Genomic DNA, 14753 nt, shown 5'->3' on the forward strand with positions numbered 1-14753 from the left:
CGCTGTTTGAACGGGAAAGAGAGAGCGAAGATTACTCATGTACATATTGCAAAGGAAAAAGTTATTCGAAATGTTGAGCTTTACACATATTTCAGAATCATCGAAATCGTTGAAATCGTCGTGGAGGTAGCCGATCCGCAGTTTCATCCAAATTTGTTACTTTCAAAATTTTGTCATTTTCCATTAGTAAGACGAACTTGTGTATTAAGTATGTATTATAATACCCATGTTGCGTGGGTTTGTTCTGCATACATATAACTAACTGAATTGCACTTATTAGATTTTGATGTTACTGTTTGCAACTAACGATAATATTGCATGCACTAAATACTGTTGTTTTACTTTTTGGAGGGAGAGTATCGTCGGTGTTGAATAATAATTGGGTCACAAGTTCCTTCGATATGTTTATTCGGACTCTAACCTCCTATTAGGAATCTCTGCGATAAAATGTGTTTGACAAATTTTTGTATCCGCTTATAAATGTTTTTCTTCACCTATTCGTTTCGGTGATTGCCAACTGTATATGTTTTGGTAAGCCAATCATTATATTTGTTTGTGTTGGCGCCGTCCTTCTCGTCGCTCAGGAAGGGAGCGATACGGACGTTGGCGCGGGTGTCTATTGCTGAATGTTAATTTTCGCTTACCTGGAGCCTAACGGTCTCCAGTCATTTGAGCCGCTGGACCCAGGTCATCGGTAATCCTCGGTTTATGGTATTTGCACGTGCTATCGAGGACGTTGATTAAAGTTTATTCCTGATATTGCTTCTTAAAATATTAAAATAAAATATTAAGAGCTAGAACGTCTCCTCAAAGGTCGCTTAATTATCCTGCACACCATAAACCGCCCTAGCTATTTCTGCAGCGAATATTACTTTATTGTTACTGCTGCTAGCCGCTACAACTTAAAAATTAATACAAAATTTATAAAACGTACAAGGCTCTGATCTTCTTGTTTTTATATCAGTTAAAACAATGTTCGTCAACCTTTACGATGGATTCATAAACATTTTAATCGAAACCATTTTTATAAAGAGAAAGCTCTGACAGCATCGCACTGTACAAATTTTTGCATAAAATGCATATCTATCATTCACCCGAACAGCACAACGTGTCGCACGACGATGCGGACGACACGGCGTATCGTACGTTCCATTCATGAATTTGGCAGGGCTTACACTAAATACGGTGGCAATATATTGTTTAAGGATGTCGAATGATTTCAACATGTCAATGTAGAGACAGAAATGAATCTTGTGGTAAGAGATAGAATTCTGTATAATATAAACAGGAGAAGAAATTTATCGGTTCGAGAGGTCCCCAAACTGTTTAGACCGAAGGGCCTGCAAGAAAAGCACGTACAGAATTTTAATTTTTTTTAGCCGAGAGGACCCCCGATCTTCTATCGAGTGTTCTCACAATTCGTATAGCTCTCGATGCGTAAAGACTTTCTTTTAAGCCTAATAATAAAAGTATTTACCCAGCAACACACGATAAGATGGTGTCGACACTTCCGGGGGGTGTCAGCAGATCCGTAGCCATCTGTGACCGCATTCGTTAGCTAAAATGTCGGCACGCGGTGCCGGTACGTTCTAGTCCAACGTAACACGCATGCGAATGGCACTGCGCCAGCACCAATGTGACACGCGTGTCATCGTTCCATTCAAAAATTTTTTTTGCATTGGCGTAGGCGTCATATTTGTTAATGGGGAACCCGTTTTCCATACAAATTAAATCCGTCAGAGTTTAGATATCCACATACGAGTACTGACTGACGTTTTGGTGGTTCTTCGCCAACATTTATAGTTACTGAGAGAGCCATGTATATCTTTTCAATTCGTCAGAAAAATTCATGCCAATAGAGAATGTTAAATACATTCTCATGGCAGCATATTAATATGTAATAAATGATACATTTACTTATGAAATGTTGAACTAATTAAGTTACGTTTGCTTTATTAGCGTATCGCAATTTTCAGGTGAAAATATTGAACGTAATTATTTCTTCTCCTTTGGTACATATTATATTCTTGTGGTACATGGTTTTATCGTTTGTAAGAATTATTAAATTATTAAATATAACCCTCTGTTGCATGAATTTTTAACGATGAGTTGAAGTAAATATTCATAAAATAAGTGTATGTATTTTTATGATAAAGTAATTAAGGACTTTTGTGAAAAAATCGCTGTATCGAGTTATAGTTTATAGAAAATATATCTATTTTCGAATCGAAATAAATAAACTGTTTAGTTTAGTCATTTTTAATATTCGTTTATAATTTTTATGGAAACAGCTTCTCCATTAGTAAATATCCGTCTACGCCACTGCCACGCGTGTCACTATGGTGAGCTGATAGTGTAATTGGCACTGCTGTGTCGCCCTTGTGTTATTCGCGGTGCTTTGATAGTGCCGTGACACGCGTGCCGTCCCAGTGCTAGCCCTGTACCGTTACGAGAACTGAGTGACAGCATCGTGCTTCGTTCCACTCGGTGTCACTTGCGTGCCAATCGCTGCTTGTCTGGGTGGGTAGTTGAATAGAATCATGAACTTTATAATTTTTCTATCACCCGTATCCAACAAAGAAAATTCAATAAATGATAATACATTTAGTTATAAGAACTAAGTTACCGGAACAATTAATTTATAGTAAGTAATTTAATGTATAATAAAGTAAATATGTTTACTATACATTTACTTACTAGCACTGTTCCGTTATAGGAGCTTGAGGCCACACCGTGCTAATGTAACGTCCCTACCGTAAGAGGTCATTGCGCTCAAACGATGTGTAGCGACCAGTATCAAAGGCGCTGCATACGCCACCTCGCTGCCATACAAGAAACTAATTGTATAGTTAGTTTTAGTCTAGTAATAAGCACCCCTAGTTAAAACTCTAGTAAGCCCTCTAGATTAGATTTTTTTGTACATAGTAAGTTTAGGAGAAAACAGACAAAAGAACGTCCTTGTTGAGTTGTGATTGTCTAAGAAAAATATAGAAAAACATGGTCCGCCGAAATTCGGGTGTTCAATTCAATTACCTTCGTAAGAGCGCGCTAGCGACTGAAGTCTTGTGGACAAATTCCCACAGACGAAAGTGCGGCTTTCCACCGAACTATTTGTACTATCAAGAGAAAGAGGATTAGACTCGCGTGTGTAGTTAAGAATTAAAATTCACGGTTCTAAATCTTTCTCTGTAAATCTGTATAATGATTTATTCAACTAACTTACAACTAATGATGACGCGACAATGAACGCTTATTAACCTACTTAATTAAATCTGTATCAACTATATCCTTTAATTGGCTGCGAACGCCAACCTACTCTTAGAGTCGCTGAAACGAGGAACTGGTTGAAAGTTCGAACTCTGAGCGATCTCTGTTCCCTACGCGGCAAATCCCTAACGCGGGGCCTGATCTCGCTCAAGTCGTTCGAAAGGAGAGCTGGTTAAAGCCCGAACCCGGATCAGCTTCGTATCTATCCTGTAAAGTCGCTTAAATGAGGAACTGGTTAAAGTTGCGTCTGAGGCGCTCCTGCACCGCTGTTTGTACTATGGCCATAGTATACAGAGTAGTGTGATTCTCTGTCGGAACCTTTGCTGTCAGTGTTGCCAAAAATGGAGTACGCATGCGCGAAATAAAGAAATTGTCTCGCAACGTCACCTAAACTTCTGTTTTACTTTTTCTTTATTTTTCGGAAATCTTTCTATGTCTGCCCGATTTATTTTCACATACAGTTAATCAAAATTGTTAACAAAAATAATAGATATATTATTGTTTCATTATTTTTCAATGTATTAACACTGAAAAATATGAAAACACATATGTTATAATATTATAAGATACAATATAAATGTGTCGTAATATAAATAATATTATATTACTATTATACACTGTATATTTTATTTAAAAATTTATTTAAAAATTATTTTATATATACCCAGACAACACAAGATAAGATGGTGGCGACACCATACCGGCACTGTAGCGACACTTCCGAGGAGTGTCAGCAGATCCGTAGTCATCTACGTCCGCACTGGTTAGCTAAAATGCCGGCACGCAGTGGCAGCACGTTCTAGTTACCAGCGTAACACGCGTGCGAATGACACTGCGCCAGCACCAGCGTGACACGCGTGTCATCGTTCCATTCAAAAATTTTTTCTGCATTGGCGTAGGCGTCACATTTGTTAATGGAGAACCACCTGTTATTCCGTACAAATTAAATACGTCAGAGTTTAGATATCCGCATACGAGTACTGACAGACGTTTTGATAGTTCTTTGCCAACATTTATAGTTACTGAGAGAGCCATATATATTTTTTCAATTCGTCAAATTCGAAAATTCATGCCAATAGAGAGTATTAAATACGATGGCAGCATATTGTTTAAGGAAATGTAATAAATGATACATTTACTTATAAAATGTTGAACTAATTAAGTTACGTTCACTTTACTAGCGTATCACAATTTTCAGGTGAAAATATTGAACGTAATTATTTGTTTTCCTTTGGTACATATATTCTTGTGCTAAATGGTTTTATCGTTTGTAAGGATTATTAAATATAAAATATGCCTTTGTTACATGAGTTTTTAACGATGAGTTGAAAAAAATATTTATAAAATAAGTGTATATATTTTTACGATAAAGTAATTAACGACTTTTCTGAAAAAATCGCTGTATTAAGTTATAGTTTATAGAAAATAATAAAAAGAAGTTTTTCTATCTTTCTTTCGTGTCAGTGTATCTATTTTCGAATCGAAATAAATAAATTGCTTAGTTTAGTCAGTTTTAATATTCGTTTATAATTTTTATGCAAACAGCTTCTTCATTGGTATATATTAGCCTACGCCACTGCCACGCGTGTCACTATGGTGAGCTGATAGTGTCATTGGCACGCCGTGTCGCCCCTGTGCTATATCGCCGTGCCTTGATAGTGCCGTGACACGCAGTGTCGCTCCAGTGCTAGCCCTGTGCTGTTACGAGAACTGAGAGGCAGCACCGTGCTAGCACAGTGCTTAGAGTTCCACCCGGTGCCATTGGCGCTACAATCGCTGGTTGTCTGGGTACCTATACAAATATATTAATATCTTAAAACTAAAGGTTTCATTAATGAAGAAAACGAAGACATCATATTCTTAATAAAAATATACTTTTTATTAAAATAGAATTATCCTATTTTCCATATCTTCCAACCTCTTTTTTGTTTCATATCTCAGCTACTCGATCTACTTCGATACAAATCAAAAAGAAAAGAAAATGAATGAAACTGTAAAAAACCATTTTTATACAATAATATAGAACATAAAGGATTCATTTCAACTTCCTTTAGGCGTTTGTTGCTCTAAAGAGACAAATAAATAATAAATACAATTGAACTTGTTAAAAAATTGCAGCATACGTTAATACACAACATATTATACAAACAAGGCTGGTAAGAAATAATGTCGCCCATGCTACGCTACTACGCGAATAATTATTAATTAATTAATTTTTCATATATTTATTTTATATTATATGTATTACACGTTACACGTTGTCCGCATTGTCGTACAGCACGCTGTGCCGTCTGGATGGGTATCTGTTAAAATCTTTAAATAACTTATTCATTTCTATAATGTAACGTACACTTACCATACTGAGTTCACAGGCATGTCTATAATAAGTATATCTTGTTACACTAAAAATGGTATGGTTGGTTTCTGTTCCTAACCATTCTTAATTGTTTAACTTCAAATAGAGTGCGACGTAACTGAAATAATTTAGGCATTAAAATAATTATACTGTCTTTCCTTTATTTTGTGTACAGAATCAAAATAATAATTATGAAGTTGCTTTTCGAAAACTAAGTTTCATGAAATTACAAAATTTATGGATTTAGAAACGTAAACTAAAAATATACTTTTGTTAAGTTTAAATCAATTGAGATGTATTAATTACCTTGGTGATGTAGATGTTCAATTCCCTCCGCCCCCCTCTCCCTTCCTCTCTCTATGTCAAAACAAAAAAAAATGTAATTGAATAGTTGGTGCACCTGGGAACCGAAAAACCAGACTGTATTTGAATTATAAAAATTGATTTAACATCGGATTATCAATTTGAAATTTACTACAATAATAAATTAAATGCTGAATTTATTTACCCGTAGGCAAAAATGTGAAAGTTTCTTTTTATTGTTGTAAAGGACTCGAGACGGCTTATTTACGAAAGTAATCCTGTGATGTAAAAAGAAAACAGTAAAATGAATCCTACCACACAGAGTTTTCAATCATTATTTACAAAGCGAAAACAATCAAAACGCTCATCAATAAAGCGTTCAATCGTTAATTACAAAATTTTATTAAAATGAAAGAAAAGTAATTTGATTGCTATGTTGCTTAAGGAGAATAGCTTCAGTTTTGTACGGAGTTGCATATTGCAACAGTTCTTACATATTCTACGGACATGTAAGAATAAGTTGAACAAAAGAAAGTGAAATTTGAAAATCTAACGATGCCATGATCGGTTAATTAATTTTTATTTCATATGAAATTAATTTGCGTCGATGTCGTGGAAATCCTTTGAAATATATTTTTTAAGTGTAATTTCCCTAAAACGAATAAATTCCCTCTGTAAATCATATTGATGAATATGTATGTGTAGGTAGTATTACTACAAACTACATAACCGTTATTTCTATCTAAAAAACTCATCAAAGGCAAAGAACATTGCATATGTTGTAGAGCAATACTTTATATTATAGATGTACAATGAAAATATATTAAGTCGAGCGGACTGAAAATAAGAAGAAATAAATCTTAACGTTACAGATAGTTACACAATGTAAATGATATTTATTACTCTTATCCTTTTGCTTTAATAAATTTACGTATATAAAAAGAATCACGACATCAGCTCGATATAAGAGAATAAGAGTGTGTATTATTTTATGTTGCCTGCAGTTTAATGAATGAAAATGTAGAACATCACGATATGGTAAAAAGGAGGAACAGGATAACTTTTTGGAATCGTAACGAGTTTTGGTTTCCTACCTCGTTCGTATACTACCAGAGTCGAAAAAGGTTTTCGAACACTGTGGACATCGTCGCGCATGACCGACGAAAACTGCAACTGTGAGAGCACCTTTAGGGGAACAGAGAAAAGCGCAGGCTTCGAATCGATCCTCCACCCCCAAAGTATCTAAAGAACAACCCCCCGGCCGACGACTCTCTTGTCAACCCAACAACAGTTCAAAAGCATCCAAAAGCAAACATGGCGCTAGATTTCGCAGCCACATATAAGGTTCTGGTGCTAGGTGACTCGAACGTCGGAAAAACTTGTATTGTGCATCGCTATTGTGACGAACGTTACTACGATACTTACATATCAACGATAGGTGAGAAACGCATCGACGAAATCCTCGCGTACTGCGCTTGTGCACGATATATCCATTCGACAGTTAAAAATTGATAAACCGATGACTCGCTGTAACGAAACTGTTTTACACTTTTATTTTTACTAAATTATCATTATTATCGGTCCCTTACAAATATAGTGTTTATATTATATATGTTACTACTGTGTTTATTGGAAGTTTTAATTTTCGTAAAAAGGAATTGATCGCGAGGAATCATAATCGCGACCAACAACCTAATTATTTCGATCTTTCAACTGTAACTTGTTGACAAGCACGCATTGTTACTCCTACACTACAGTCCAGATAATCCTGTTGTCGGACAACAGTATTTCTAATTAGATTTAGCAAATTTATCTCCATCGAATACGCGGCACGTATATTTGGTCGAAAATGTTGTTTTATGCTTATGCTTTTACGCTTTTAACGTCACCGATCAGCTGATTCTATTCATTCGATTTATTCTTAATAAATGAGACTATCTTACGAATGAGTTCATTCGTAACTCAAAGTGTTTACACAGGATCGAACAATGTTTGATACGTATCATTTTCGATGATGCCAACGTAATATTTTCCTTATGTAATTACGTGATTCTTTTCTATATAATTTTCGTAAATAATGCTTCGATCGATGCTTGTTGCACACGTAGTGACGGAAAAAAATCTTGATTTGTGACTTTTAACGAATCAACAGGTATCGATTTCAAACAAAAAATAATTAACCTGGATGGTACACCGATTAAGCTTCAAATTTGGTGAGTATTATATTTATATTCGTTCTATTAATACTTTTATCACACGATTTAATACACGTTGCATATTTTACGTGAAACTCGCAAACTTTTCATATTTCCCGTATCCTATTACAGTAAAATTGTATCAATTGACAAATCTCACAATTAAAAATTACATATTACATGTAACAAATTTACCTTGACAATTCCTATAAATTTTTCAATTATACGATAATATTAACGTCAATTCTATTATCTAACACGATCAATATTTTCATTATCAATGAATAATAATTTTCAAGTGTATAAAAGTTTGTAAAACAGGCAGCAGAATTAAATTGTACGTCGTATGCTCGAAAGTTTTTCAGACTTTCACTGTTAGAACGATACCAAAAAATATTGAAAATTAACGATAAGTACAAGATATGTAAGTGTCAAAGTAAAAAGCAGAAATTAGAAAAGCAAATTTTCCAAATAAAGTACAAGTTCTTGGCTTACTAAACATACTGTGTACGCTTATGTGCAATATTACATGTACCTACCTATTATATCCGCTACTATATGGACATAAAAGCATTCTATTTGGCGTGCGTATATTTTTGTAAGGAATAAATGAAATCCTATTTAATTCAAAATTGAACAGAAAACATCATCAGCACTTTGAATGATTCTATTTAAAAATAGGTGACAACTTTCCAATACTCACATTCTCCTTTTTTTTTGTTAATTTTACTAACGCGAATAGAACAAAAAAAAAGTGTTTTTTAAAGGAGGAGGTTAAAAACCAATCAAATATCACGTGGACATTTAAAATATTAATACGATTTTATTAAGTCTTCAGCTTCGAAGGGAGCCTAAACCCACCACCATTATTTATTAGCCTGCAAAGTGATGGAAAAATTGTTAAAAAAATGGATCAGATAGAAAAAACAATTGGAGTTCGTTCACTTCAAACAGTTGTCGTTTCATACTGTATTTTACAGCCTAAAGTAGATATTTATGTTGTATGCAAAACCAGACTGTTAAAAAGAATTAATTAACATTCAGACAGTAAGAAAGAATGAAATTACAGCATCAGATTTTAACGACTCATTATTTTTCCGTACACGGACTGTTCTCATCTCAAACGCTAATAGATCTTCTTCAGTATGAAACACAACACTTAAGTGTTAAGATAAAAAAAAAAAAACGCTAATAAGATGGCTACTATTAAGAGGGGAGAACAAATATTTTCTGTAATTTCTAGTTCAGCAAACATTAGAAATGAGAAAAGAGTGAGCAAATACGTATAACGTTAAATATTTATTTCCGTTAAATCATATTTCCACGGATATGATAAAATATATAAAATATGCGATATAATTAAAAAATGAATATTGGGTGCAAAATGGACTTACATTGGTCGTTTTTGTTTATCCAATCACGATATAATAAACATAATGCTTAACGACTTTATTACCAAAATAACATTTTTGCAAGCACATGTATGAATGTTTGCATGTGACGATACAGATTATATTTTTTATTACTGTATTTTTCTTATCCAATACTTATACGTACTAGCTACTATAAAGATACGTTTACAAAACAGTTGGAAGCAGTCCGTTTCCTTGATTAACAATATTGAAAATAAAAATTTACATTTTGTTAGAAATGAACGGCTTTTTACGTTAAAAGATTAGACCTGTTTAGATTAAGAATTACGAATTTAAATGACGTGTACGTAACTTAGTTACGATATGTTAACCAATTAATTTCACTAATATGCTATCGACTTGTTAAGGGATACTGCTGGTCAAGAGCGATTTAGAACGCTAACCACGGCTTATTATCGTGGAGCCATGGGTATCCTTCTGATGTATGACGTCACTAGCTTAGAAAGTTTCAATCATTTATCCTACTGGCTACGAAATATCCAAGAAGTAAGAACACAAGATATCATAGTATATCATATATAAGTATGCGCGCGCGCGCGCGCGTGCGTGTGTGTATATACATACATAAACACTGTATGATCTATTAATAAAATCTAAAATTTTGCGATACATATTTTGTGATAGAGAACGACAAAATGAAACGATATATTCGCGATTTTAAATTCTATGAAAGTCTGCAAGCATTTTAGCGGTTTGTTTACGTTGCAGAATGCATCGCCGGACGTAGTGAAGGTGTTGGCGGCAAATAAATGTGACGTTACTACGCATAGGGCTGTGGATGCAGAACGAGGACAGAAAATAGCCGAGAATTTTGACATGCCATTCTTCGAAGTATCTTGTAAAGAGAATATAAATATCGAAGAAGCCTTTCTCACTTTAGCTAGAAGAATACGAGAACAACGAGGACGTCGGGTATTGCTATTTTTCTTAAATGTATTTCTTATGTCTTCTCACATACATTCGATTACACTCGATGTCGTTTTTATAACAAAATCGTATTGAACGTGTTTCAATTTGTGTGGTTCATTCATTTCCTTCGATTCTCAATTACTTGTTTCTCTAAACAATCGCACAAAAACTGTAATTACGCGGTAAAGAATGTGCCATTACACCTTTTCGATGACTTTTAGCTACACACGAAAACACCGCATTGCTATCTTCTGAAATAACGGTATACACTTGAAGTGCCGAGACGATCTTCTTTTGCGATTACTTTTTAATGTCTCTATATATTTAAAAATCATCCAAATCGAAACTGTCGTCTACTTTTTAAATAATTACTCTAAAGATTATTCGAGTTACGGATCCTTTTTCCAAATAATAATAGTAGGAAAGGTAAGCCTTTTTGGCTACTCTTCCGGAAAAGATTACTGGCCAATTCACATAAATTTTAGTGTCAGGCTTCTAGTATAGTTAAGAAATATTAACAGAAAACTTTCAACACGATACACAGAACGCAACCTATACATGGTAGACGCAACTAATACTACTAAATAATAGCGAATAAAAATATTATTTCGAGCTATGTAGATATGTACATTGAATCACTGACACAAGTTCGCATCTTGTGACATGTGATTATATAGGGTACAGCAAGCGTTCTGTTTAACGTCTGTGATCATTCGGCCACTAGATAGTATGCTAGTGTCGAAACGAACTTTCCGTTTGGACCAATTATACGGCATATATTTCATCGTTCATTGTGCAGGAAGCACAATGACTGTAACGGAAGACGGGAAACCATGCAATTTCATTTTCAAAACACAGTCTAAAAGTCGGCGAGTTGCAAATAGTCGGAAAAGAGAAATTCATTACCTTTGCGCACCAACCACGCATTTCAGATTTTTATTTATTTCAGATTAATAAAAGTGTTTTATAGACTCTTCTATTCGAATTTAAAGATGATTAACTAAACAATTTACGATCGTGTGAAGGTGTGAAGCAAATGATATTCATCTGAAGATTTTTCGATTCCAGGCTAGTCTATTCGAAGCGTCCGAGAGGGAAGGAGCCGACAGTGTAATAAAGGCTCAGTCTCCATCTCAACAGGGCGACGCCTGGAGATGCACATGTTAGTTTATATAATTATTGAAATCAAGACGTGCTTCGAGTATTGGTAAATACGAAGTATTCACCCGGAACCTTGATTTTGTCTTTCGTGGGTCTGCAAAAATAAGAGAGAAAAAGGTGGAAGGCGGGTCATTTCCATATGTAAGTGTATATACGCATAATGCGAACGAATTTGTTAAGGGAAACTTTGGAAATGGTGCAAGTATGGAAGAGGATGAAGAATAACGCGAGATCAGCGAGATAGAACGAGATTTTTGTAACGAAGAGTATAGATTATTACGTGTACGTCTACGCAGCCATCTACACATATATTATTAAACACGGATATTTCGAGAAAAATTGCAGATATTATCGTAAATTTTGCACCTACTCGTTCTCCAATGGTCTTGAGACACCGAACAAGTGATATATACATATACGTTGAATATACATCGTTCGCGTGTTGACATTACAATTGGACACGCATTAATAAGTAGAGCAATGCAAATCGTATAGATAACAAAAGCACAATTATATTCTATGCTAAGCGATACTACCGACGAAACAAACTTGTGATTTTTAATCAACGTATACTACTAACAAAGTTACGAGAAATTCACATAGTATGCTAACGCTGGATCTTCCTCTTTTGGCGTTACTAAAACAGCTACGAATTAACTTTGATACACTGTTGAATAAAATTGTAGGTTCAGCACATTCCTGCCTTATTTATTGCGTGTGATCTTTTCTCGTGCAACGTTACGTAAAAGCATATATACAAAATGAATTTATTCACGTGAAAATGACTTTATATACATGATAACATACAGCACACCACCCTCTTTAAGGAAAATGCTGTTTGCAGTTTACAAAAAAAATTTACTCAACATTTTTGTTTTCACAGGCTGTTTTTACATTACAATCTTTCCACAATCGTTGTTCTTCTCAAGTAATTTGTTATTGTCTTCATTGACAAAGACAATTGATGAGTATTCCCTGTACAATTTCGGTGATACATTTATGTTTAGTTTCTTATTAAATTCCGAACTTGATTCCATTTTCACTAAACGGTAAACAACATTTTCCTTAAAAGTAGCAGTAATTCATTAACCGTGTGAATTTGTATATTATTGTTTTTCGTACATTTATACGCGATTCTGGAAAAAGCAGAAAAGCGATAATTCCAAATTTACATGATGAACAAATAAGAAATGTAGCGAACTTATTATTTTGTTCAAGTGTATGTACAATTTTGGTGTCTATTTACAATTTGTGTGATAAGTCGAGTTCTACGCTATTTCTATAACTATACAATTCAGCGCCCAAACGTATCTTCATCATTGTCCTCGATACCGTTGGGTCAACTTGAAAATAACAGAAAAAAAAAGCAAACGAAATTACGTGTAACTGATAGAAACAAACAAAGATCTCCCAACGGTTACGTATCGTCATCAATCACCTCTTAGATAGTAGACAGAAGAGGTGGAAAACCATAATTTAATGTATAACATTCACATTTAATTCAAGAGGCTGAAGCAATGATCATAGATTTACGATAGATTGCATAATGTTCTACCAACCAGTGAAATATACGCAGTGTACTAATTATACAAAGGAACATTTTATAAAATTTTAAACTCGGTCGATATTATGAAATATACACGTTACAATTTGCTTGTTAACAATAACTTTTGCACAATTTTACTCGTACGTTTTACTCGCGAATTAATTGCTGACCCTTTCGATACCATTTCAATGCCCATACATTTATGGCTCCATTCATGGCAGTACAAACGCATATAATATTATCCTTTTATCGTGAAATTTTATTTTTAAGATTTACCTTTCAGTTGTATCGATTCGATGTATCCTGAATTTTAGTTCTAATCATGTACAGTGATACCATAAAATACCATAAACAGTACAAACATTTAGCTAGATTCGCTTAACGTTCACATAAGGCCTTAAAAAAGCAGATGCATTCGTGTGTTCGTGTTATTGATACAGCATCTTTTGTTAACTTGAAAAGTATGAAATCTTATTTGTGTTACGAAACGGTTCGTTTAAATGTGACATTGAAAAATTGCCGTCGTACAACGACAGAAACGACGCGTACAGAAAAGCAAGGACTATGCACTACCAACACTATTTACCGAGGACCACCGCTTTTTCATAGTAGGAAAAGCGTGCGTGATATGCAAACGCATCGAAATCGGTTGAATGGATTTAATTTAAATCTAATAATCCTTGAACGCTAGCCCTTCAAGGATGTATTCAGGATAACGATTGTTATGGATTACAAGTGTTATAAAAAATTCTTTTGTTACTAAAACTGTATGCTTTGGCCTACTTCTTCTCAATAAATCGCCATCAACGATTCGCAAGCTTCAAAATATTCTGGTTAACATCCCTGTTTGCCGGTTTGTTATTCGACTACTTCTTGAGTTGAGCTTCCTTCAATTTGTCATTTCAATATTGAATTACCAATTCAAATATACCAATCGCCATTTCAGTAATTTTATATTCTCATTTAAAATATTGTTCGTTATTCTCGTTCTACTTCGTTCTATTAATTCGAAGATACTATGTTATTTATACCTAAAACGCAATTTTATTTTTATATTCCCTCTTCGATTACACTTTTAGTTACTATCTAAAATAATTGGTAAATGTATGCAAAATAGTATATCACTAATTTATAATATCGATTTTTCAATCATTGTTCTTTCAGAACAATGTATATATACATATGTAATACAATATATTCGAATATCTACCTATTGGGTTAATCCCGTGGGATATACCAAGTACCAAGTATTATACTTAATTATGTTATTCATCAAGTTTGCGTAAAATACATAAACTTTTGTTCGAATTCGAGTTCTGTAATGTCTCAAGTTACTTGTGTACAGTAGGTAAAGAAAAATTCATATTATGTTCTGAGACCGATAGAACAAATGTCAACGAAATAATTTCGTTCCCATCGTTGACCGCCAATGATTGCGTGCATGCACACGCGCACAGAGAGAAAGCCTTATTGCTTTCTGTTTAAAATGTTACTGCCGCTCATAATTATGATTTGTAACATTTTTACAATTATCGAAGAGTATTTAAATGGGAACTGTGAACAAAAAATAAGTTTTAAAATTG

The 14753-nt window shown here is 34.2% G+C and overlaps 1 protein-coding gene across 1 annotated transcript; it reads left to right on the plus strand.

Annotated features, from left to right (window-relative positions):
- The first annotated feature begins 7094 nt into the window (after positions 1 to 7094).
- Positions 7095 to 12320, plus strand: LOC143431401 (ras-related protein Rab-8A-like). Its single transcript, XM_076908112.1, has 5 exons — positions 7095 to 7364; positions 8079 to 8139; positions 9902 to 10040; positions 10263 to 10466; positions 11532 to 12320. The coding sequence occupies exons 1-5, from the start codon at positions 7241 to 7243 to the stop codon at positions 11628 to 11630; spliced, it is 627 nt and encodes a 208-aa protein (XP_076764227.1). The 5' UTR covers positions 7095 to 7240; the 3' UTR covers positions 11631 to 12320.
- The last annotated feature ends 2433 nt before the right edge of the window (positions 12321 to 14753 follow it).

The sequence above is a fragment of the Xylocopa sonorina genome, chromosome 17, assembly GCF_050948175.1.
Source record: "Xylocopa sonorina isolate GNS202 chromosome 17, iyXylSono1_principal, whole genome shotgun sequence".
NCBI lineage: Eukaryota > Metazoa > Arthropoda > Insecta > Hymenoptera > Apidae > Xylocopa > Xylocopa sonorina.